Here is a 27,465-nt window from a genome sequence, read left to right as displayed (position 1 = left end):
TTTTTTTGCAGCGCCGTTGAAATGAAAACTCAGAATTAGTCTCAGTAATAAAGGTTATTGTTTCGTTGTTCCACAGTCGAGGAAGGCGAGCGAGACGGACAAGGACAAGAAAGGCCTGGAGGCTCGAGCCGACAGCATCGGCAGCGGGCGAGCCATCCCCATCAAACAGGTGAGACGGAGACTTCCTGCCTGTTCTGTCGCTCGCTCTCTGGCTCTCTCTGTTTGATGCCTCGGCCTTGATTAACAGTGAAATCACACACTTGACATCAATTAGAGCGAGGGGCTCTCCCGGGTCCTCCAACCAGATCATTAGGAGAAGGAGAGGGAAGGGATTTCACTGTCACTCCCTCCATCGCTCTTTTCTCCTCTTCTTTTCTTTCCTATCTTTTTATTTTTTTTTCGCTTCCACCTCCCACCCTCCCTCTGTTCGTCCACTTCATGTCCCTCTTCATGTCCATCCTCGTGTCCCTCCTCGTGTCCCTCTCTTTTCCCTTTCAAAGCTGCCTCCTTTCCTCTCATTTTTTCCCTTCCTGAGCTCTTTGATCGGAGCGTTGGCAGCAGCGTTTTAAAGGAATAAAAGAAAAAGGGGAAGCAGAGGATGAAGGGGAGGGCGAGCAAGGAGGTGAACATCGCCACAACCTCAACAGACACACACACACACACATCCCTGCTGCGACGGCGAGGAGAGCACCTGAATTGGCTCTTAATTTGTTCCAAACGAGCTCCCCTCATGTTGGAGCAGCAGTAGTTGAGACAGAAAGAGGGTGAGGGGGGGGTGAGAGAGGTGGCAGAAGGGTACGGGGGGGGGGCTCCCAACAAAATCAGGCAATTAACAGGCACTAATCGGCGCCTCTTGTGTCGACGCTGCTGCCTCACTTGTAATCTCCTAATGAACAAATCGCATCTCTGATTAGGAGCCGCCTCTCCAGGAGAGAGCGGGCGAGAGACGTAGAGACAGAGTGACAAAGAAAGAGAGAGAGAGAGGAGGCATGTGCTGCTGCTGCTGTTTGTTTGGGGTCGTCGTTTAAGAAAAGACCCCGCTGTGCTGTCGTAGCAGAGCGGACAGTAATTGACGCTGAACGCCGTCCTCGTCGTGTGAAAATCCCTCTCCGTCTCCCAGCGGCTTCAAACGCACCGCTCTCTTCTTCTTCTGTGGTGTCAATTCAGCGGTGGGGCTCAGCGGGCGGAGTCCAGCTTTTTGCTCCACTTAATTCGGTCTGAGTGCAGCCTCGAGTCTCTAATAATTTCAAAGAATGATTCGAAATGTGACATATTCCATTTCAAAGAAGGACAGAAAAGCGTCTTAGTTGAACAATTTTCAATCTTAAGACGTTTATCTTCTCTCTTATCACCTGGAAAACGTAATTTGATGTAAAAGAATCGTGTTGCTGCTTTATGTCCTCATGTGTTCATCTACCTTGACTTTGAGTCTGGCTTAAGTTTCTGCTGCATTCATGTGATGTGGTGATGTTGACTGATTCATGAACCTGCCGTGCTCAACACATCTCTTTATTCTTATTCCTTCTGTGCTCATTCCCTAGTTTTTTGAAGATTCACTTTTCAAGTCCAGATTCAATCCCAGATCTATCAATCATTTACCATTCACAACAACTCACTATGGTGGTTGATGCTTATGCGTAATTTCTCCCTGCAGTATTTAACCTTTTAAAACCCACCGTCCCACCTGTGGGAGGCTTTGGCCTTGGTGGAGCTACTTCAGGTTTGTTCTGGTCCGTACCGGACTCCACACAACTTGGACAACTTCTACCTAAACTCTAAGTCTCCTGATCTGTGCAAAGCATTTTAGGATCCATATCACTGCAGCAGCTTGTGGTTCAGACTTTTGGCTCTGGGGTTTTTTTCCACACAAAAAATGTCCAACTACAGGCCTTATGTTCCCTTATTTATGACCCAAAAACATAATCAAGACAAAAAGACCTTACATTTCCACCACATATGTGCCTCTGTTACTTCGGTTCAGTGTCTCTTTGACTGATTCTGACTGTTTGGTTGTAAAATTTAAAGAGTTCCCTTTCAAAGGAGACCAGGGTCTATGACTGCGATCAAAAGGGTTGAAGAACAGTGCTTATTCTATAAATGAGGATTTAGCGAACAACAGCAGTTGGCACTAACCTTGGTGACAAGAACAACGCGTTTCCTGTAGCGGCTCCATGATCAAAGCCTTTAAATCCTGCGGAGCAGAGACCTCCCGGACTCTGGTTGTCACCAGCAGAAATGCTAAACAGCAGCGCTGAGTTGGACGGTTATGCTGTTGTTGATCAGGAAAACATTATCCACCACGTTGACGCGCCCCAAAACCACAATTTGTAGTTTTTATATTTCTGTTCCTCTACCGGGAAATATGATACAGCATAAGCTAAGCTAACCACATACACATGTATATGTGTATGTATATGTATATATCTATATCTATAGATATACATATAGATCTCTCTCTCTATATATATATATATATATATATATCTATATATATATATATATATATCTGTATATATCTATAGCTATATCTATATATCTATATCTATATATATATATATATCTATAGAGAGATATGTGTGTGTGTGTGTGTGTAAGACCAGTGTTCCTTTAAGCAAAGTAGAAAATATACCTGTGGGGTGTTTCTGATTAAAAGAGACTCCAATGAGTTCAATACAGCCGTTGATATGATCCTAAAATTGAGTGGTGCTACGTGCTGTCGCTGTGAAACCCGTGTGTCTCCAGGTAGCTTTTTATGGGCTGAGGAAAAAAACTGCACTGCTCTCAACTCTATAACAAATTTATCAAATAATCCAGTGAGTTTAAATTTGAGTGAGTTCCTAATTTCTTAAACACACAGAGGAGCAGTTAATCCCTCAGTTTATTTGGACATAAGTGATCATCACTGTACAGCAACGTTATGAAGTACTTATTATATTATATCACCAACAAAAAATAGTTTCCCCTCAGTTGATTTTTCTGTTAAAATCATCACAGCTGAAATCCTCGATTCTTCATCTACAGACAATCACTCAGCAGGTTGGTTATTATTCAGTACTCGTTGTCCAAAAAGCTGCTCAATAAAATCACTGATTATTTTTTAAGTCAACGGATCAAATCCACGCCAGTAAAACCAGACATATACTTAGCCCGGCATGGCACGGCATGGCAGACGTACTCACCCCCCCCCAACCCCACCCCTCCAGAGCAGAATAAAGCAGAGGGGGCAGCGCTGTGAGGCAGGGCACCGGGCTTCCTCCTGTTGTATTTTTTTGGAAATGGACGTTAATTGATTTGATGGGTCCCTGTGGTCGCTCTCGCCTCATCTGCCTGCCTGCTCCTCAGAGTCAACGACAGGCTCAACACACTGCGGACCTGCTCCCTAATTAGGCTGTGCGTGTGTGTGCGTGTGTGTGTGTGTGTGCTTTATGAAGACTCTTGTGTGTGACTCTATGTGTGTTGGAAGAGAGATTGCACTTCAGATTCAAGGTTCAACTACCTTTTCCCCATTAACGCTCCATTTGCACTCCATTTTGCTTTCTGTGTGTGTGTCTGCTTGTGTGTGTGTGTTTCTGCTTGTGTGTGTGTGTGTGTGTGTGTGTGTGTGTGTGTGTGTGTGTGTGTGTGTGTGTGTGTGTGTGTGTGTGTGTGTGTGTGTGTGTGTGTGTGTGCGTGTGTGTGTTCTCCCATTAGCACTGTTTTCACACTTGTTTTTAATGAGACAATGGTCTGACTCCGTCTCTGTCACCTTTTTGTCTCCCAACATGAACTCAACCAGACATTTATAACAGAGAATAACACACTGCACACACGCAGGCTCAGTCAGTCAACTCTGGCCTCATCTCAGCAACAAACTGAACATGGATTTGCACCGATACAGCCATGAAGAAAAAGATCCGTTTCTGTTCTGCCAGTTTAACATGTTGGCTTCATGTCTGAATGAGAGCCCACGTCCACTTTTGCTCAAAAGCGACACTGAATTAAGATAAAATTCACATCTCGTTCCCTCCTGTCAGTGTAAGAAATGATCACTCAGTCATCATCTCTTATGTTCAAACGAAATCAAATCAGTTTAATAAACTAGAAATCTGTGTGAAAGAGCCGGTTGTAAGTTGTTGAGGAGATTCTTCTCATGTCAGATCAGCCTGTGAAAAAATAGGTTTTCCCCTCAGGGTCCAACACAAATTTAAAAAAAATCAGTAGCACAGGTGCCCATAAAAATGGAGGAACCATGGGTATAATATTTATAAAGCTAGTTGACTTACTAATTAATGTTAACCTCCTCACAGCATGCTTTTAAAATGAGCACACGCTTTCTAACAAAATCGTAGCTTTTCATATTTTAATTGAGATTTATTCACATGTAGGGGTGAGTTTTAAAAAGCACTGAATGCATTTCACTCAAACCAGGCCTTAGAAAACCTTGGAAAGTGTCTTGTACAAAGATCATGAATATTTTTTTCTTGCCTGCCACAGACATTAATATCAGTTGTAACTTTGTGCTGACAGGAGACAGTTGTTAGAAAACTCTCGACTCACAATGAGCAAGTGTTGATTTTAACAAAAACTTAAATTAGCAAATTAATTCATTATTTTTGAAATGGTTAATCCATCCATCCACCGGTTTTTCTGCAGCGTATCTGAGCCCAGGCATGGACAAGGCCCCCTGGGCACTGACAAGTAAAAGCCCCCATAGGACCCAGAGACTGAAAGAGACAGAAAGCAACTTCAACAACGCACCGCCTGTAGTCGCTTTATGTCTCTTTGAGGTCATTTTGCGTCTCTTTGGTGTTGTAATAATCCCAGTAGCAGGCAGATCGGAGACAGAACAGCCAATCAGGAATCACCCACTCCAGTGTTTCAATTTGCCTCGTGAGTCACTGTTACACACCTTGTCAAGTTGAACCTGGGAGGACACACAGAGAGGGGATGCTGAGACAGTTGTTACTCTGCTTATGTGGATAAGAGCAAACACGAAAATACTGTGTCTTGATGATCAGTTTCATTACAAATGAAATGAAACTGATCGAGTTTATCAGTCCGGTCGGGGGTCAGCTTACAGCCACAAGCATTCACAAACATCCTCATCAACCCGCAGTCACTAACCGACCGCCGATTACCGCCGTACCTCGGAGGAAGGCCGGGACAATGACCTAACGGAGTCCGACATCTGCCAGCGAGATTAGCGGCGTCACGTCGCTTGCCGCAACACAACACGCCGCTGTAAAATCAAGTTACACCTCCTCACAATACGCTGCTGTGAGCTCTGTAGTCAGTGTGAAAATCACTACATGTACAGATCCTCTTAACAGCAGGGAGGTTAAAGCTTAAAGTAAGTGTTAAATCAAAATATGAAGATTACAATATGAAAAACCCAATGTCAGACTGAATAATGAGGTGAAAGAAAATTGAAATTCAGTCAGATTATTTTCTGTTAATTAGAATTTTTGACGGCAGCTCTGAGTGTTCCTGCCAGCAACCCACTTCTTCCTCTTCTTCAGTTTATTCTAGTCTTGTGTCCGCATATTTGTGTGTATCTGTGTTATACCTGTGTGTGCAGGATCGTTTAAGCCTCTTGTTCGCTCTTCATCGGTCCTGATCCTCATTAGAACGACTCTCAGTGCGACTCTCGGCCACTCGAGGTGACGGCGGTTCGGGTTCGCCTTTTTGTTAAAGGGGAACGCCTTTGTTAAGATAGTCCAGCGCTCATTAAAAACACACACACACACACACACACACGCACATAGAGGCCAGGGCATGGTGGTCTCAGTTCGCTGTAATGAGAACGAGGCGGGCTTCCACTCTGACACAATTAGCCAGTAAAAATCAACACAAGCACATCTTATGTGTATTCACGCAAAAATCATGCACAGATAAACAGCATGACATAAATAAAAATCAGTGTTTACATTTATGCTCACAGAATAACGGGCCCAGGATCAGTGCGTTAACGTGTGTGTGTGTGTGTGTGTGTGTGTGTGTGTGGGCGGCGCGAGGTCAGTTGTGTCACGTAGGCTCTCGTTGTCGTCGCCTCCATCCCCACAGCCTCGGCGAGCAGCGAGCGTTCAGTCGTTCAGACAGAAAACAGTATCCAACAGCTCCTCCTTCAGTTTAACCTGTAGGTGTTAACGGGGATGTAAACGCAGTACAGGTGTGACAGGAAAGCTCAGATATGAGTAGAATAGAATGAATAGAAACTTCATCTGTACGTATCAGATACAGGAAATCGATTTAAAAAAAAAGATTTTCCCTCATTTTGTGGGCTCAGGATGGTTGGGTCTGAAGTTCGGAGGCTTTAGATCAGAAGCTGTTTGATTAGATCTGATGACATTAGATTTCCATTTAAATCAGGAACCGTCTTTTCAAAGATACTTGGTGCTACGGACCTATACTCAGTATTCGGGTCCATGTACTACACTGCATCGAGGGGTGAGGTGGTTTATCAACCCAAAATGATTGCAAAAGACAAGTCACAAAACAAGTGACAGAAGCGTTGGGGAAAATAAAGTTAATATGAGACCACAAAAAAATGTCAACAAAGCAGTTGTGTGACTGGGGAATGTTCAAAAACAATGTGTGTGTCCTCCTCTTTGAGGCGTAATTGTAGTTTGGAACTTTACCTCCAAATGTTTGTATGTACATCATTTAGTTCAGTTTCTGTCTACAGTCTAGACCCAGAGGCATTTCACAAATTCTGACGTTTGTCCTGAAGGAAAACATTAAGCTGTAGTTGAGGTATGAGTCATGTCAACAGCAGCTTCACGACTCTGTCCACATCATATAGTCCAAAATCTTCAAATAGAGTATAGAAGAGTTTTTTGGGTTTACTTTGAGAACAAAAATTACACTGTTAAGAAATGTAGAATTCAATTTGTGCAACTGAAACCCCTGAAGTTTTTGCCTGTTAAACTTGTATTTGTCAGCTTGTTTTTGGAAATGTAAATGAAACCCCAGAATGATGCATTCAAATTCAGTCACATACTCGATGGTGAGTTTCTTATCCAGTCGACCGCCAAAAATTCTTAAATTGTGGGAAACACAGCGGCAGTGTAATTTAGTGAAACATCCCTTTAAAGACACAAGAATGAACATGTTTATTATAATTAACTCTCTGAGGGACAACATTTATCTCTGCCACCTGCACGAGGACCTAAAACAGGAAACACATGTGGAGTCAAAGCTGAAACCTCCTGCTAAGATGGTTCGCTGCCACATGAAACCACAGAGGAAACTCTGGCTGTACCGGCAGCTGATTGGTTGTTTCTTTTCTTCTTCTTCTTTCTTGAAGTGAGCGGATGCGTCCAGCTTTGTTTACAGAGGCTGTTGACGGCGCAGGGCTCCTCCGACATCTGCTCCATGCCGCTAATTAGCCGATAATTACCGGAGAGAGAGGGAGAGGCTCGCTCATGTCTCTGTCAAGCGGCTGATCGAGGCGCTTTGAAAACCAACAATCTAACAAATTAATTTCCTCCGACACAGCAGCCGAGCCGCTGGGACCGCAGAGACACCGGAGAGGTTTTTTTTTTTTCCTTCTTCTTCTTCATCTAAACCTTTATTTACCCAGTCAGGGTTGACTGAGCACCATGGTGTTTTTACACCCTCACTGAGTCCCACCTGGGAGCTGCCCAGTACAAACACAGCCTTTTTACTGGTGGCCACTCAGCAGCTCCACTGGAGCAGTTTGGGCACTCAGCACCTCACTCAAGGCCAACTCTGTGAAAGATAATGAGAGGACGAAATGGTTCTTATTCGCTTTCACTTCACTGCTGCCTGGATTTTCCAAGCCATCAGGGAATCTGAGCTGGAGACCTTGGAGTTAAAATCATGCTCAGATGGATTTTAAAGGTTCAGAGACTCAAATTAGAAGTTTAATGTCCTTATTAGAGGAAGATTTGTAACTAATGATGCACCTTCAACAGTAATTAATTCCACTCCTGCTTCTGAAAAAGACCTTACCGTGTTTTTACTTGTTAAAGCCCCATGACACAATACTTCCTAGTTAGTACCAAAGTGCCGTCCATTCTTGAGTTCATTTTTTCCAGGCAGGATTTAGATTCTTTTCACTTCTCAACAAATTAAAAATAAACTCAAAGGGGCTTTAAGCTTGCCTGTCTTACAGTTGTAAAATCTCACTTTACCAAAAGAGAGAATACTAGAAAAATTGAAATGAAGATCGAGGTTACGTCCTCTTGAAGGCACCTCAGCCCTCTCTCAATGAAACACACTCCATTTGTCTGTCATGGCCACTTTGCATCTTCTTCAGCAGCGTTTCGGAGGCTAGTCACAACTTAACACGCTGAGTCAGCCTGATGATCAGAATGAACTGCCGGTTTTGGTTCACTTGGTTCCTCAGCCTGATATTGCGACCGTATTAGCTGTTTTCTGTTTGGGATGGGGCATTATGTTATCGAACAGATAAGCAGTGACCGGCGTATTTGTGCCGATAACGTCACATTCGGTCGACACAGAAGCGGTAGCAGAGGTTGCCGGAAGCAGTTAAGAGAGCGTGTAAGAGTTATTTCTGTAAGCTGATTTCCATCGACCTGTGTTGGTTTTGTATCTCTTTCAGGCTTATCAACGTTTTTTGGGCTATTTTTCTCTTGACATTTTGATTGCTCTGGCCCAAGAAAATGACGTCCGCGGTTCCGTTTTCAGCCGTGGAAAAGATCCGTCAGACGGCACAACACCAGACCTGTTTAAATCACTGAAAAAAGTCTTGAGATAATCAATATTAATCAACTTGGAACTGGATCAGGAGCAAAAACACAAGCAATGTTAAAAACTTCAGACAGGAACCCGGCCCTTTCTGTAATCCATCCATGCGCACTGGTGCTGCAGCCACTGACTATTTAATAGATTCGCTGACCTCTGATTCTTGCAGAAGTCTCAAGGCTTCGGACGTCGTCGTCGTCGTCTTCCTGTGAGGAGCTGATTAGTGTCGTGGTTGTAATTGCCTCTCGCCGGGTTGAAGACGAGCGCGGGGCAGGCTGGTTTAGACAAGTCTACTCGTCCCCCCTCGGCACCGGGCGCTCTGTAAGGAGTTAAATTGGATGGTTAATTCGGGTGTTATTTACCCTGTAATTCATTAGTTTCGCCCCGCCATTGGCAGCGGGCAGGCTGTAATTTCACGCTTCGCAATAAAAGATGTCTCATAATCTGCTTCATTTAGCAGCCAAAGAATTTAATGAAATTAACTGCAGCCCTAATTAAGACGGTGAATATTAAAGACCTGCTATCAGGGCTTTAACGAGGGTGACACGATCCGCCTTCCGCCGGATTGGAAAAATATCATTTCCCTGGGAAAGGTTGTCACTGCTCGGAGCCATTTTGGCCATGATGACATTTTTGTCATGCACACTAACCCCTGGAAATTAGATTTTTCGGGGGGTGGAGGGTGGAGGATGTGTTGGAGGGTTGTCTCTCCCTTTTTAGTTTGAGAAATAATTAAAACAAGGAACACAGGCGTCAATCAAAGAGCATTTTTAGATTGTGCTCATTACGCCTCGGCGCAGCGTTCTCCACGGAGCGCTCCACAGTTTTTGTTTGGCACGTGGGTGTTTCTCCGAGCGCGCTGGAAGTGTCCCTGTGGTCGCTTTGCTGTTTCATGCCACGTGTGTGTGTGTGTGTGTGTTTGTATTCGGTGTGTTGTGTACACTCGTCTGATGATAAGCCGGACAAAAGCCACCAGCGGTGACCTGAGGGTCTCTCACCGAGGAAGAGGAGTGTTGTTTTCTTCACATCCTGTCTCTCTCTGAGTGTCAGCGTTGAACGAGGGGCGAGGTTTTTTATCCACTAATGAATTGAGACTGCTGAAGTAAGGTTTGGATAATTGAGTTTCTAATTAATTACCCAGAACTCTTATCAGATAAATCAGCTCCTCTTCAACCCCCCTCTTCTTCTGTGGTGTTTTATTTGATCTGGTCTGCATCCTGCTCCCCTGGGCCTGCCCTTCGCTGTCCTTGCCTCATCAACGCCGACCTTGTCGTGGAGACCCATGCGGCTGTGTTTCTGCTGGTGTGCGTGTTTTGATGTCGGTAGTGGGTTTTCCTCTCTGTGTTGCTGATGTTCCGGTTTGTACCGTTTACCTCAACTGTGGCTTATTTTACACCAGGCGACAAATTAGTTTTTCCCTCCGTCATCAGGTCAAGGACCACATGGAAATAAATGATCTTTTTTAACTAGAAAACACTCGGGGAACATAGAGCGCCATCAAGACTGTACACTCCTCTAAATTGGAACAGAAATTTATTTTTAAAAAGTCGAGCGCAGGTCTTGATCCAGAAGCACTCAGAGTGACAGCCGTGGGATTCATGTGCCAGACTGTTTCTTTCAAGTAGGGGGTGTAGCTCATAAGGAGAAAATATTTTAAAAATCCCTTTTTCAGGCGGGACAGGAGCGACACCAAAAAGCAATAAACTTTCTACCAAATTTCATTGAAATCTTTCAACAGGTTTTTGGGATATATTGCCAAGTAACAAACAAACGTAACTTTTAACACACACACACACACACACACATATACATATATATATATATATATATATATATATATATATATATATATATATATATATATATATATATTTGACCTGCTTTAACTTCCTGAAATGTTTTGAGGTTCTGCACCAAGTCCTCGTTGTGCATTTTGCCAACACACATAAACGTCATTCTTATTTTTAGGTCAAACATGACCTTATTTATTTTATTTTCAACCCCTCAACAGCACCAACCCATTGGTCAGCCAGACATTACAAACCTGCGCCGTGCAGTAAAACGTGGCTCAAAACCACCAGAACTTCATGGTTAATACAACATTAAAAAAAAAAACCCTTAACATGATAACTGCATGTTAAAGAGTGTTTGAAGAAGAAAGTTATTTGTTGCTTCTTCATCCTTTCTTATTGATGTACAAAATAATGAACAGAGTAGTTTATCAGCTCCTTGAAGAAATGGTCAAAAATGAGTTTTCTCTCCACCAAAACTCAGCTCTTCCTCCTTTATGTAAACATTTTTGGCATGTGGAACTCCTGTCGTAATTCTCTTAAAGTGGTTGACTGTGTGCGCAATGTGACTGAAATGCTTGAGAGTAATATAGTGGTGACCTTGTGATCTGTGATTTAAATCCTCTACGTCACACATGATTTGTTTTTCTGTTTAAGCCTGCTGAAGCAGAAACCTTGCTCGCTCTTCCACTTGCAGGAAATGTTTGAATAGTTAAGAGGTTTTAAGTGGGTCCAGATCTGAGTTATGGCGTGTGACGAATTTGATTCTTAGACATTTCCTGTGTTTGAACAACACCCAGCTTTATAATACCGCTGTGAAGGGGATCTCTGATTCTTCTCAGGGTAAATCGGTTCACTTTTGCCAACCACAAACTACAGCAGGGAGCTAACCAGGCTTCAGCTGCTTCCCTTCAAAGTGATATTTACTTGGAGTGAGTCACATAGCATCAGTCTTTTCCCCTTTATTTTTGTTTCTTGTCTTTTTGGAGCAGCCCCGATTAGAGAAGTGAACATTTCACCGACCTGACTGGGATCTCAGACTCAATACAAACCAAACCACTCTCCTCTGTCTGAGAGGATGATGGATGACCTACGATCACTGCTCGGGCCAGATCAGATGGCTGTGCGATAGAGGAGTGAGCATCCGGCTTCCCTCCCACCCGCCGTCACCCCCCACTCTGTTGTCTGCAGGGGGTGACACCTCTAATTTAGCCTCCTGCTCTCCAGGGACATTGAAGAACAAAAAGGCCCTGGCCCCTTGGAGATCATCCTGTTCTCTGGAGGGTTTGTCCACGTCTTTTCCACAGATATCGCCTCCCCTGTATCTCCTCTAAGATTCGCTGTCACTCCTTTCAAGAGGCCCGGGGAGAGTCCATTGTCTGAGAAAAATAGGGGGGGAATTGAGTGATTAGAGAGTAGATTAGTCTGTATCAATAGATGGGCAGCCTCCAGGAGGAAACAAACCTGAAAAAGTTCCTTTATCAGACAGTGTCTTTCTAGTGGTGCTCAGATTCACACAATAGAAGGTAAATATTGCTTGCAAGAAAAAGAGAGTGTTAAATTTTAGGATTTCTTTTTGTCATTTTTCAGGATTTCACCCTGTTTTATGACCCACAAACTTCACGTGAGATAAAATAGAAAGTTGTAATTTTTAGGCACACCTTTCTCGCTCATTAATCATTTTTCTGCTTCTCGATAATGTCCATGCATCCATCCAACATTTTCCTCTTCTAACATTTCCGACATGGGACTGCTGTGGTCTTTAATCAGAAACCCTCAGGTACGAGCCTGTGAACATTTTCGGATGCGTCATCTAACGAATGACTTCATCTCTTGGCTTCCCTCAAGCGAGCGACCTTTTCTTAAGCACTACACCACAATACTTCACCGAGGCGAAGAAGTGTCTCAGTATGAAAGAAGAGAAACTGTGTCCGGGGGAGTTTTGTATTGGTGGACTATAACTCGTATTTAGATCTAAAAGAAGACTCTTGCATCCTGCCTTCAATTGCTTCCTTTTTCACATTCCTAGTTCTGTCCACTTGAGCAAAACATGGACTCTTCATGTTTCTTGTATTTTGCTGTTAAAAGAGGAACCCGCAATTGTGAACATCACTAATGCCCTTGGACGTTTTCGGATGCCTAACAAATGACTTCATCTGAAGCCCCCCCCCCCAAAAGCTAGCGACCTTTTCCTAAGCACTACCCCACAATACTTCACCAGCACAGGAACAGCGAGGAAAGAGTATATCTGAGGATGTATTTATCTTCCCACATCTATTTTCCCATGCAGAGACCTTGTGAGCTGTCATGGCTGCCAACACCCCCCCCCCAAGGTAAAATAAGAGGCGACGTGTGTGTGTGTGTGTGTGTGTGTGTCATGAAGCCCGGGGAGGTGAATAATGAAAGATATTACCCATCAGGATGGCTTCGACGCGGCGTTCAATTAGCCTTTCCCTCGTGCAAACTGATCACTTGTCATCCTCAGGATGGATGGCCAGAATTAATTCACTGACGTCTCCCCCCCCAAATAACAGATTTGGATGGAAAAGTGTAAGAAATATTAGTTCACCCCTCAGTTTAGTTCAGGCCAGGCTGCAGTGGTGGAGATCAACCCTCCTCTTCAAAATCTTTGAAGATCCTCCTCATCTTCTCATTCAGGTTTTTCTCTGCTTTATTTTTAAATTCTTTGTCTCTTATATTATTTTTCACTTTACTTTAAAAAAGTTCCTGAGCCCAGGGTAAAATAAGTAAACTCATAAAAGAAAACAAAGCTTTCTGTACCTTTTTTTTAACCAATTTTTTGATGAAAAAAATGTTGTTTTTTTCCCATTAATTGTAAACACAGAATGTTTAATAGTATTAGTATTTTGATTTCAACCATAAAAAATACAACTGAATGAAATATCTTTCCTCTCAGGATCAGGGTATAAAAACCAACAAAGAAAGGAGGAGAAAGCTGCGCACTCATATTTAACCCGTTGCAGTCTTTTTTATTTCAGGATTTTTTTGTGTTTGTTTGTTTGTTTGTTTTTTGATGTCTGGGAACACTAACGTCTTCAGGATTCTGTTAAACAACAATAAGCAAATAACACCTGGTACGTCCCTAAACCTGTGCAGTTTTTCTGTCTTTTTAAGACTACTTTTTATAAAAAAACTGAAGGAAAGCACAGGTCTGTTCTAGTGAGGTGTTGCCTCACAGGCATACATTATCCTCAGGATCCCTTAAAGGCGGGCCGGTGCAACGTTGATCTCTAGAACGTGGGCTAAAAACATGGCAGTGGTGTTATGAGTGTCTGACTTTCCCCTCCTTTATTTAAAGTAACACCTGCAAACAAACCAATCAGTGGAATAGGTTGAGATTTTTCCCTCTGTTTTCCTGAGAACCACCAAAATTAAAGTGTAGTGAGGTGTTTGGGTGCATACAAACTGCCACACACCTCAAGTTCCTGTAGTTTTCGGATTATAGTTTTTGATATCTGTATTTTATCAATAGTTTCTCCTTCATTTTTTGGCTTTCTTCCTAGTAAAAATTGAGAATTGTAATTTTGTGTCATTTTATGTTTGATATTTTTATTATCTCTTGACAACTCCTGGAGTTTCAACTGTAATTTCTTTGTGAGACAACTTGACCATAAAGTTCTTGAATCTATAGTGGTCAGGCATAGTTGTTTTCTTACTATAGCAGTCACATGACTCCTCATATGGGTTTTCTGTACGTTTATCAGCGGCTCAAAAATAATTCTCGCATAAAGTTACGAGTCGATAACAGGACATTTTGCATTCAGAAGTATTTTTCTTGGCAAACTTAACATGCAAACGTCAGCTTCCATGATTGAATGTATTTGAGGATATGTAGTTTATTTGTAAGTGATCTAATTTCTAATTCCTGTCCCTTGATAGTTATTAAAAGTTCTTGAGTAGCAAACCTGTAGCTTTATCTGTGAAATTGGCTTCTTGATTGATTAAAGTTGATGAAATCCCACGAGCCCAAGGTGACCTAAAAAAATCTTAATTGATGACAGTCCTAATGTAAACACACGTCCTCCCTGCCTGGAAACATGCTGCCGCTCGCTCACTAACAGGCAGTAATGGATGATCAGCTGGCCTGACAGCTGCACGGCTGCCGGCAGCTTTCACTTCAGAACAGCAGGAAGCTCGTCAAGTCGCGTTTAGCGCACCACGGGGAACCCCTGTTGTTGCAGCGACTCTCTCTCACACACACACGCACACACACACACACACACACACACACACACACACACACGGCTCTGTTTTACTTTCTCGTGACATGAAAGAAATCACTGCAACATTACTGACCCGATGCAGCTCTCAAGCGATGATTCTGTTTTCTGGCTGTATCTGATCCTACACTTGAAGGATATTAACTTTTAATCATATCTGATTAGGAGGTATCGAAGTTTGACTCTGCATAGGTGGCCTTGTCTCTCATCTTTTTTTATACCGAACAAATAGTTGTTGATTTGTGTGTAACATGAAATGGACACATCAGATGTCTAGATATGAAAATGTAACAACATACAACTGTAATATACATCAGTTATCAGTTATTGATAATAAAAAGCAGCACCGACATTGATCTTACTGATTTGAACTTGAAGTTGTGTCTCCTCTGATATAAGAGGGATCATAATTGGAAAAGCACTGACTCCCGTAAGGAATCTTTTTCATTTTCTCTCGTCATTAAAGAGAAACAAGACTAGGTCAAAACCTGGACCACGTATGGTCATTGTGTGATAAGTGAGGACGTAGTTGAAAACTGACGTGGAACCGCTGTAAACAACCACTTTCAGTGGAAAGTAGCTGGAGCCTGCTGCTCAACGATGCAATGAGCTCATTAGCATATTCCTGATGTCCTCACATCACGTTTGCATTCAGCCTGGTGTCGGCAGCTTTCAGCCCTTCACCTGTTTGTGCTCACACATACAGTATTTTGAAACGCAGCCCATTAAGACTAGATGCTAACCAGCAGTCACTTCCGAGACATCTCCAAGCTGCTGCTCTGCTGCTGAAATCCTGGTTTTGTAACTGTGACGTCCTCTGACATCACCAGACACATGAGTTAAAAGCAACTGCTGTGCTTTCTGCTGTAGTTACCTGTAGAACGATCAGCGAGAGACAACGTTAGAAGCTCGTTCACGTCTGTGTCGGCTGACGAGGAACAGTTTGTGCCTGTTCATTTTGAAATGAACAGACAGCTAAGTGTTGGAGGGAAACTCCAGTGTTGGAGGGAAACTCCAACACAGCCGGTCGACCAATGGTGTAACCTCATCGGACAGTGACAGACATTCGCGCTGGTGTGGTCCAGCCAAAAAATATAGTACAATAGTGTAGTGTTTGTCCGTCTGTACTGTTTTAAAGAAAACTAAACGAATGCGACGTGAAAACGCTAATGTGGACAAATATCATTTTCACACAAAGAAGGCATTTTGAAAATGACACGGCTTTATGTAGATGTGGTCTAATACCCCTTTATAAATACTCTGATTGTCCCTGTCAGCACAGACTCCAGTCTGCAGTGTACTTCACTGATAAACCACTGAATTACACTGAACAATTATCGCTCTTATTAGCGAGTCTGTCAGATGACATTTAAACTTCGATGTCGTTATATAAAGTTCCATCCCTGATAGGACCTCCAGTTCAGGAGCACCCCGGCGGCCTTGGAGGTTAAAGCGCTGGCCATGAATCCCTGTTTGCGTCCGGCCAGGGACTTTTGTCAACCCTAGAGGAAGTCTTTAAAGGATCCTCTGGGTTTATTACACGTTTTATTTTCCCAAATCTCATTCTCTTGCTGTTCTTTTGTGTCGACTGTCACTGTCGACTGTATTCATTAATGAATGACCTTCTGCCGAATATCTCACTTTGGAGACTCTTGAGAAAGATATTTTAGACGTTCCAGGGTGAGAAAAATGTCTCATTTGTTTCATAGCTCACCATCTCGTCCTTTACACCGCCGCCGCCTGCATTCGACCTCCCCCTTTGTCACTCTCCTTCCTGGCGTTATGTCACCGCCAATTACACCGAATGCGCCGTCACTGGCGGCGAGGGTCACCCCGGGCCTGCCGCTCTGTCCCACCGCCACCGACCGCCTTAATGAAAGCTGAGCGGTCGGGGATGGCGGAGAGCAGGCTTCTATCTATCAGCTGGCCTGTCCATCTCACCCCCCTCCCTCCCCTTCTTCTCCAGCGGTGCCTCTAACCCCCCCCCTTCCTCCCTTCACGGCTGGACTCTATTAATATCCTCTGTCGGAGTGTTAATGTTGTAGAGGTCCAGTGAAGTGACACGCGTGGCAGCACGGCTGTAATTGCTAATCAGCGGACAGTTTTATCCCCCGCCGTCGCCTCCCACTCTCCCCCCTACCTCTCCCTATCTTTCTCTTCTCTTTTTGATCCTTCTTTCTCCCCTTTCGATCCCTCTCTCTCGCCTTCTCTTTGACCTTCTTGCTCTCTCTGTCTCTCGCTCACCTAATGAATCCGGCTCAAATGAAGTGTGGGCGGGCGAGCGGGCGGTCGCTCGGCCTAAACGGTCAGTCAGCCGCAGCTGATGTGCGTAGGAGAGAGAGAGTGTGAAACAGCGATGTTAACAGGCCTGGAGAGAGAGAGAGAGAGAGAAAAAGAGTCGGACAATTAAATATCTGCTGATTTCCCTCAATCTTTTCTCTTCTCGCTGCTTTAAATCGGGCTCCTTTCAGCTCCGGTGCAAATTTCTGATGTTAAAATGTTGTTTTGGGCAGAAATGGACTCGTATTTAATTGGTCTTCTGGCTTTAAGCTCGTTATCTTTGCTCCACAGACTCTGAATGTAATTTACCTCCAATGTGCACAGAGAGGAGAATCAAAGAATCGAGACGTTGTAAAAAATCATTGAAGAGTAAAACAGATTCACAGACGTTCACTCACTTTTCCTTGTAGGGCCTGTAGTATAAGTATGTGCACGTCCCCTTTCACATATTTCTGTATTTTTTCTGGAGTTTTTTTTTTTTTTTTTTTTCAGTTTTGAGAGAAGTTTAAGTGATTTTTAATGACATTTTAGACAAAAGTGTGATTCCAGACTTGTCTGCAGTTTGTGAGAGACCACCAGAGTCAGAGAGTAGTCAGCCGTGCAATGATGATTTCTTTTTAAGAAAAAACGGGCGGGCGCTGAAGAAGCCTGAATTTCCAGCTCAATTTCTCCTTGGGGAAGCTGATTTCTCAGCCATGTTTACACAGACCCGGGTTTCTAATTGGCTTTTTACACATGAGCATGTGCATGATTAAACTTCAGACAGAGAAAGTGCTGCTGCGACATTTGGCTGACAGTTCATCACATGTAGTGACATGTCCTCTTATTGAAAATAATTCCATCCTAAGGCAGAATAAACCAAGACTTAAACTAAGTATCCTTTTGTAAGTCTATTTGTAAATTATAATGATCTCTAAATGAAACCTGATGTAAACATACCAAATGTACAATAAAGTACAAAAAACCAGCGCCATAAAGAAATGGTTTTTGCAGTCTGGTGTAGAAAAACCTGACTGGCCCGCACAGAGTCCTGACCTCAGCCCCGTCCAGACCTTAGTGGGTGTTCAGACCAAACACAGCCCTCCTTTAAAACAAGCTGTTGCTTCAGGTACCAGACATGAAAAACGATCCAGGACGTCCAGTTTGAGTAACAGACCTGAATTTATCAGACGCTAAAAACACTGCAGAGGGTTGTTGTATGCTGACACAGGACTTTACAACTCTGCAGCACTTATTTTATCTTTCATCATGACGACCACAAGGTAATAATAATAATATAAATAATAACTTTATTTATACAGCAGCTTTCAAAGAAAGTTGCAAAGTGCTTTATATGGTTTTTAACAGTTACATTACATTAAAAAAAACTAGGAAATTTATAAGAAACAAAATGGAGTAAAATCCCCCAAATATAAGATAAAAACAATGAAACAACAGGTAGCAACAGTAGCAATGCTCCGTTCATTTTACAGAGTAATCTACCAGGAGTGCGCGCTTGCATGTATTTGTTTGGACACGGCCATGTTTTGCCAGCCTGGTTCAATTTGTTCTTTGTTAATCACATTCTATGAATATTTAGGCACAGTTTTCATGAACAAAATTAACACCAGGTTCCAGTTTGTGTTGAACACGTTGTTGTTGTTGTTTCCTCTGTGCAGGGCATGCTGCTGAAGAGAAGCGGTAAGTCCCTCAACAAGGAGTGGAAGAAGAAGTACGTGACGCTGTGTGACAACGGGCTGCTCACCTACCACCCCAGCCTGCATGTAAGGAACACACACACACACACTCATTACGAACCCTCTCTGACTGCTTATTAGACTCTAGCGCTCTGCCAGCCTGCACTGACCTCCATCTATCTGCAGCTCTTCATCTTTCTCCTGTGTGTCTGTTCGTGTGTGTGTGTGTGATTCCAGAAACTGCTTGGCCATAACACTTGTATACACACACACACAGAGACACTCACTCACTCACACACACACAGTGTTGATGGCTTGTGTATTAATTAGGACTCGTCATCTGTTTGCCCACGTCGGCGTTGATGATGTGAATATCAGCTGTAATGTCTCTGCTAATTGCCCCGGCCCTCTGCCCTGTTGGCACAATATCCTGCCCTGACGCTGCTTTATTATCTCACACACACACACACACACACACACACACACACACACACACACACACACACACACACACACAGTTTTTGTGTCTTTCACTCTCTTTTTCTTTCGCTCCTGCCATTGAATTTCTGTCTGTCGTCTGCTTGGTCTGAAGATCAGTGTTAGACGTGTCACATTCTACAAATTTTCTCAACATAATTTTTGAAATTCAGTTCATCAATAATTTTTTTAAGGGGGGGTATTTACTGAGCCTGTCGCAAGTCACCGTCAGGGACATTGGGGCTGTTTTGATGCTTGTTGTTCAGGTCTGAAGTGTTTTCTTTTGCTATTCTGCGCCTCTGAACAGGAACGACTTAAAATCCAGATAATCAGACGATGCTCTGAGTTCCAAGGCTGAGAAAGAAGGTTATAAGTAACATAGTTAACTCTGTGCTACATTACAGAGAAATACAAAACTGTAATAATGTGCCTTTAAAAAATAAACTTTACAAACGCCTAACAGGCTAACAGAGCACATTTATCCAGGCTACCTAACGTTAGAGCGAGCGGCCACGCTAAGCAGCTAACGTTAGGCCACTTACATGTTTCCAACGATAAACCATGTTATAAGTCGCAGGTGACAGGCAAATGTTCGCCTGCAGAGTTTGCATGTAACCTTCCTGGGGTCGTCCTTTACCCTCTGGAAACCGTCCCACACTTTGGATTTCCTGCCCGACGTGTGAAGACCGTATAACAACCGCAGGGACCGGCAATTAACCTCTCATTTGTTTTGTCGAAAATTGACAGGAAGTAGTAAAACGTTTCCCAGTGGTGGAAAAAAATGCAGTTAAATTTCTTGTTTTGACTCAACAACAGTTAAAAATATTCACTTCGCTGTCACATAAGACAAAGAGAAGAAGCTGATTCTCACATTTGAGAAGCTGGAACCAGCAAAACTTTGATATTTTTGCTTGAAAAGTGAATCCTGACTAATCAGTTATCTATCAATTACTAGCTGACCAGTTGAGCTCTAAAACCAGAGAATCGCGGGTGAATTAACCGTCTGACTGCAAAAAACACAAGTTTAAACCCAGAGGCTCAGTGGGGTCGTACACTGAAGTCCCAGCATCCATGTGATCGGTGGGTTTGAGCAAAGCACTCCTGCATCCAGGGGTTGTGGGTCTGATTCCCTCTGGAGCTGCTCGTGCCTGAGATGTTTCCAGACTTTGAACTGAGAAAACTGCACGCGTTCATCACCGATTAGAGCAGCTGATGCAGTAAATTAGTGTTAAAACTCATCTCTTAACACATCAACACACACTCATGTATAAACACACACAAACCCCCTCCAGCACCAAAAAGCCAGGTTTTCCCGAACGCCTTGCATCTGCAGCTCAGGCGTCAATTAGCGTGTTTGCGGAGGCTAATCGAATGAAACTCAATCAGCGCCGCTAATTGCCCGACTATGTGCAAAGAAATCACATTAATGCCGCTAATTAAGTGGATGGCAATAGATGCCACCTAATTGGCAAGAAAAGTCTCGTCTAAAGAGAAGAAAGATCAGGCCAAAAAAAGGCGAGAGAGTAATTAATCGCCTCTCGTCTTGGTTTGATTCTGAGTGGTGAGAGTTGTTATTAACGGGGCTTGAGGCTGAAATAATCACAGAGCAGTAGTTTTTTAAGAAATTGTTCTGTTGGAATGAAGAGGGCAACATGTCCTGGTGCCTCTGTGTGTTAAAGTTGTTTAATTGAGATTTTATCTATTACTCTATCTATTTATTTCTATTTATTTTATCTCCCTTTATCATAGAAGATCAGCTGACCACCAAATATTTGGAATTTTTATAATGTAAATGAGTGAAATGATTCATCAATTGTCAAAATTGTCATTTCAGCACTGTTGTATTTTCTAAAGTATGAAATAAAAATGTTCATATGTGACAACGGAATCTCCTATCAGGCTCCGCTCACTAGCTTTCAACCATGTCCCATGGTCCTCATCAGCGAGTGGGACTCAGCCAGGTGTCATCACACCTGAGTGGTAAAATAACCTAAATAAAAAAATAAAAATAATAAACTCTCAAGTGGAAATGATAAAAATAATGCAAATGCAGTAAAATAAAGATGGGAAAACTACACTATAACTGTCTTTCATTTCATTCTGTAGCTTTGACACAGTTTTCCATCTCAAACTGAACCAGAGGAGAATAAAAATATTTCATGACTCCTGCCGTCCTCACAATACAACACAAATGCCGTTAAGCATGAGGGAGAAATAGGTGAAATCTCTGTGAGGATTTGAACCAACAGCCTTATGAAGTGAAGCTCCAGGCTGATGCCAATGTTTAACCCTTGGAGTTTAAAAATAGTCTCACAGCAAACTTGGCAAAATCACAAAATGTAAACAGTAATTTTTAATGAGCATCCCCTGAATTTGGTTATAGAAGAATAGTGACTAAAATAGCAGGACATTTGACACTGCTCTCTGATGGACAAACCCTGTAGTTCAGGCACTCCCTGGCATTTATGTTTCATAATTTCTTGTTATTGATTGAACGGTATTTACGCTGAGAAGTTAAAATCAGCCATTAGTACCAGTCAGACTTGTCTTTGGAGTCCAACTCGGATGTTCATTCAATCCAGTTTTCACTCGTCAGATTTCCAATGGGACTTTTGAATTGAGTTTCAGGCTAAATTAAGAAAACAGCCTGATATTCACACATTTTGTCTCTTTAGGTCAGTTTTACAAATGAACAACAATGAGTAAGAAGTTGACATATTACAGTTTTAATATGGAGTTCAGGTTTAATCTACATAAATCAAACACAAACCACAAAACTCAGATGTTTTCCTTTTTTTTTTGCGTAAAATGAAAACCATGTTGAAAAAACAGTGGGAGGCTGATGAGGAAAATGTCGCGTATAATTGGGAAGAAAATGTTATGCTATATTTGACACTGGACAATACAATTAATTTTCAGTGTTTTTTCAGTGTTTTGTTGACATATTTTTGCTGTGAAATTTAGTTGGACTTCCAGTCTGTGTGACAACCATTAACTCTGACATTTAGACTCCATCTGAAATAAAAGCAGCTCCACTGTCTCTTTTATCCATTTGTACAGCTCCGTCAGCCTCAGCCCCACAGAGCAGCTTCTTCTTCTCCTCCTTTATCTGCCGACGCCTCTTTGACCATCGATTGCGTTTTGGACGAGCTCGCTCTTTATGGATTCCTGTTTACCTCGGCGTCAGCAGTATTCAGATCTCTGTCCATGCCGCATTTTTCACACTGACGCCGCCGTTTATGCATCCATTTATACCGAGTGAACACAACACAACACACGCACACACACACACACACACACACACACACACACACACACACACACACACACACGTGTGCGCTCATGCATACACACAATCTTAAACACACTCGAGCCAGCTCTAAACACACTTAATTTCTTTGACACTCATAATTTGATGAATGCAGATACATTTTCTCTCTCACACCACACATACACACAAAGACACGCACCACCTGCTGTCAGTGTGTTTGGTCGATACACACATCCGTCCTGGATGTCTCTGCATGGTGTGGACGATCAGGCCGAGGATGAAAGCTCTCCAATGCAAATAGAGACTCAATTACCGTGGTCAATCTGTCGGAGGGGAGTGTGTGTGTGTGTGTGTGTGTGTGTGTGTGTGTGTGGGGTTTACCCAGCGGGCCCCTGGCTCGAGGGCTCTCCGGTGGCTTGTTAAGACGCCGTCGAGAGCACTTGGCTTTGAATTGGCCTTTTGTCAGCTGAGCTGCCAGAGGGAGGCGGAGTGTGTGTGTATTATAAGACTACGTGTGTATACTCTTGTAGCTCTATTTTTGTGAGGACCAATTAGAGCTTTAGAGCTGGAAAGTGGGGACATTTAGTCTGGTCGTCTCTCCTTTAAATGGCTGAGTTGCTTTAGATTTAAGGTTGGAATTGGGTTTAGATTTAGGTTAATCTCATGTACGTCAGTGCGGGTCCTAACAAATATACAGGTGTTTGTAAGAAAGTTGGAACCGTGAATTCTGGGTGCGAGAAATTTCGTTTCACCAATGCATTTTATTATCTTAACGCTACACCTTAGCACTCATTTGTATTTCTGCACTTGTAAAGACCATCACAGACACAGACACAGACACAGTGCAGTCACCAAACCTAACACTAATCTTAACCTAAAGCCTCAAACCAAACCGACTGTAAAACTTCAAACAGGAGCAGACAAAATGCCTTCATTTCCCAAATATGTAGTCACTTAACAAAAATCGTCCTCACTGTCTCAAAACTGTCCTGACTCTTCACAGATGTCCTCTTTTTAAAAAAAATGTGTGTTTCAGACCCTCCAGGTTTAAAAAATGCTGGTCCTCACAAAGATGGAAGGACAAGAAAACACACTCACGCAAGGGTTTTAATCCGGCCCAGCGGGTACCGTGAGCTTTGTTTTTCCTCGTCTCCTTCATGTTGAAGAGGAGGCCGACCTCCCACAATGCCCTGCTCCTCTCAGGTCACCGCCGACACTCCACCCTTCCTCAGAGGGGGGTTGGACTTAACAAGTGCCCCTCGTTCGTCATTAACACCTATTGGAGGAGAGTTCATCGGGCGTCTGGCAGCGGTCGGTCACGTGTCGGGCGTGCCCGCGAACGGGCGGAGCCAATCAGAGTCCGAGTGGTCGTCCACTTCAGCGCCGCTTTGAGGGATTAGCGTGGCTTTGTATCCATCGTACAATTTAGGGATTTAGGAACTTTATTATCCAGAATAATCCCCTCCCGCCAAAGAACGACACACTCACAATGATTCGTTTCACTAATTTTTGTCAAGCACAATAAATTATGTTATCTGAATTCAAGGTTTTAAATGGTCCAGCGACAATAAAATAGTAGAATATTCTGAATTAAACTTAGTTATTAAAGTCTTGAAAATGTGGTCTGCATGTGTTGAGAAATAAATCTGATCATGCAGACTGTCCTCTGATTGGTCAGTTTTCAGTTTTTAAACATTTTAGCATCTTTCAACTCAAAAAAAGACGCGAAAAGTCTTAACGCTTGAAAATCTTAAATGGATGAAAATCGACGTGAAGCAGGATGTTGAGCTTTGGGATTCATCTGTGTCAGTCTGCAGCTTTAGTTTCAAATACGCCTCTGATACACCGCAGATTCATGCCAGACTTCACATTCTTTATACACAATTTTCAAAATGCTTTCTGAAAAGTGCTGACTTGTTTCTTTTTGCTGCCATCTGCCCTCCCCTCTCAGGACTACATGCAGAACGTGCACGGTAAGGAGATCGACCTGCTGAGGACCACGGTGAAGGTGCCGGGGAAGAGGCCGCCTCGCGCCGTGTCCACCTGCGCCGCCGTGCCGAGTCCCAAAACCAACGGCCTTACGAAGGACATGAGCAGCCTGCAGCTCGGACAGACTTCAGGTGAGACCTCAGACTGGAAGGAGGGAGGGGGTGGTTTCACCTGAGACCCTTTTCATTATAAGGAAAGGCCATTTATACTCAAGGTAGCGCCACAAATTACATAAAAGAAGGCATCAGAGAGCTTTTAAGGCAGGTGTTCAAATAGAGAGCAGCCAGTTTAAGAGGTTCAGGGTGAAAACTGGACGGCCAGGTGCGACTTGAACACCTGATTCTGCCGGATTTGTGCTTCTACATTAAAGTACGCATTTACACTAGAAAACAGATTTAGTTTTTGTGGAAATGAGCTGAGTTTTAAACATCACCAGTGAAACCTGGGCAGTAAAGTGCATCTTTAAGCTTCAGTAAACCTCAAAACTGAACAAAATCAAGATCAATATTAAAGTTGTCATTTACTGTATCTCATACCGGTGTTAATCAGGAACCAAATAATATCAACCATTCATTTGTTGGTGAAAAATAAAATCAGACCAATAATATAGAAAACATCAGAATTTGGGACCAATCAGATGCCTCCCCGATGGAATTTCATGATGGATAAGAATCTAAACACCTGAAACGCTTGTGCAGTTGTGTATATAAAAAACACACTTTTACCTACATATTCTCAGATGTGCATGAATCCAAAGTAAACAAGAGCTTGTGCAGGAGAGAGAGGAAGCTGAAAGCTTCTTCAAAGACCTCTCCTAAAAACTCAAAGCAAGATAAACAGAATTACGTTGAATGAGGGGTAAATAATAAATAAGTAATAGAGGATAGAAAGGCTGCAAAAGAAAAAGGAAATGAAAGATATTTATGGAGAAAAACCTTATTTCGAAATTTTTTTGGTTTAGGTGCCGATATGAAACCCAAGTTTGTGTGATGTCGCTTTGTACTCCAGAAGCAACCGGCAGCGACATGTTTAGTGGTTGAAGTTACTCTTTATAATTTATAATAATAATAATAACTTTTCTTTGTGGAGCATTTGATGCCAAGGGTTTTAACAAAGGCCATGAGATACAGTAAAAAGTAAAAAAACATGAAATGAATAAGTCAGTAAAACAATGTAATATTGTCCAGGAGATATAAACTCATACAGTTCAGGTCAAAAGCCAGATTAAAAAGAAGATACAGAAGCAGCCGTGTGGACCGTAACCAGTCTAATGTCTGTCTCATCTTAATGGGCAGCGTGTTTCAAAGTCCGCAAAGGTCCAGTCTCCCTCACTCATAAGCCGAGACCGAGGAATAACCAGCAATTAGACCGTCATGAGTACATTTAATTTTTAATTGGGCCACTAATTGCTGCTGTTGTTCCCTTATCAAAAAAACATGAACGTGTTTAGAATATTAAGAAGAAAGAAATTCAATGAAAAGCAGCATAAGAGTAAAAAACAGCCTTGAAACAAACAAAATGCTTCTCATCACCTGAAGAAAGACGTCGTAAAACAAAAGGTGGAGACACAGGAGCGCTCCTGTGTGTCTCACACACACTCACACACAAAAGCAGCTCTTATGAGGCGGCTGCTTAAATCAAACACACGCACTCATACTCACACATGAAGCACACGGGGATCCAGGAGGCCCGAGCTAATAGCATGAATATTCAGTGAGCCGTACTCCATGTACTAATTATTGTCATGAATATTAATGCAATCAGAGTCCTGGCTCCACTCAGCCAGCACCAAGAAATGAGCTGTAATGAGAGAATGAGGGAGGGAGGGGTGAGGGAGGGAGGGAGGGATGATTCACCCGGCTGTTGGACCGTGCAGCCTCTTACTAACTAAAGGGTTTGATTTAAGCAGCCAGCTTGTAAGAGGCTGCCTTTTATGTGTTTCTGTGTGTGTGCTACATGACTGACTGTGTGTTTGGACACGTGCGCTCCAAGAAAAAGAAAAGAAAAACCGCCCGTCTTAACGTTTCATCTCAGTTTTACTAAAGAAAAATCTCCCAGTGGCCTGAGATGGCAGTAGCTGTTCTCCTGCTTCAGGTTTTTAATTTTCTTTACAAAAAAGAAGACAGAGTAAGGCAGGAAGGTAGCTTCAGTGGATTAATGGCACCTGATTCTTGAAGTGAAATCTGCATTGATCGGTAAATTTATACAAATAATGGATCAAATGATAACATGTAATGTGAAACGGCTTTCACCCTCTTTTAGCTACTAGCATTGTTAGGTTGTTTAGTTTTTTAAGGTTTTACTTGTACTTTACTTTGAGTTTTTGTTTTGTTTTTCATTTCATCCTACTCTTACTTCACATTTCAGAGGGAAATATTTTCTTTTTTACTTCCCTACATTTGTTTGACAGCTTTAGTTACTAGGATTTTACACGTATGATGAGCTTATAAAATATGATGCAGAGCTTAAGCCTATTAAACTAACCAGTAATTTCTTAAAGTACGAAAGGGAAAATTACATGACTTTCACCGTTAAAATCACTTGACTTGATGCAGCTCTTTGAAAGAGACAGAAATGTGCTTGGGACGGGGCCGTTTATTGCGAGGAAGGTGTTCGACTCAGATATCACTCTGATTTTTGTCAGATTAAAGGGATCTGTGTAAATGCAGCGGATCTGTTCTCCAATCTGAACTTCATCTGAACGGTCTCGTCTCTCGTGAGCTGACCTCCCGCCTCCTCTCAGACCGAGGTATTAACCCCGACCTCCTCTCTCAGGCTCGGTGACCAGCAGCTCCTCCGTGTCTCAGATGGCGAGCGGCGTCAGCCTGGTGTCCTTCAACAGCCGCGGCATGGAGGGGATGCACCAGCGCTCGTACTCTGTCTCCAGCGCCGACCAGTGGACAGACGCCACGGTCATCGCCAACTCTGGAGTCAGCACAGGTGAGTGATACGTCATCATGTAGGCCTGATGATTCTGAGGGTAGCGTCACTTTTATCCTACTTTAGACTAAATTAAGTGAAGGTTTAACAAC

General features: G+C 42.9%; 1 protein-coding gene across 3 annotated transcripts in view; it reads left to right on the top strand.

Moving 5' to 3' along the window:
- The window catches only part of agap1 (ArfGAP with GTPase domain, ankyrin repeat and PH domain 1), a 178,402-nt gene that overhangs the window by 108,688 nt on the left and 42,249 nt on the right, over positions 1-27,465 (top strand). For all 3 annotated transcript variants that reach the window (XM_040141921.1, XM_040141922.1, XM_040141920.1), the window contains 4 exons: positions 77-169; positions 18,679-18,783; positions 24,396-24,564; positions 27,209-27,373. In XM_040141921.1, the coding sequence (XP_039997855.1) occupies positions 77-169; positions 18,679-18,783; positions 24,396-24,564; positions 27,209-27,373 (532 nt within the window). The remainder of the gene's footprint in view (positions 1-76; positions 170-18,678; positions 18,784-24,395; positions 24,565-27,208; positions 27,374-27,465) is intronic.

The sequence above is a fragment of the Xiphias gladius genome, chromosome 13 (assembly GCF_016859285.1).
Source record: "Xiphias gladius isolate SHS-SW01 ecotype Sanya breed wild chromosome 13, ASM1685928v1, whole genome shotgun sequence".
Classification (NCBI taxonomy): domain Eukaryota; kingdom Metazoa; phylum Chordata; class Actinopteri; order Istiophoriformes; family Xiphiidae; genus Xiphias; species Xiphias gladius.
This window is presented reverse-complemented; position numbering and strand designations above follow the sequence as displayed.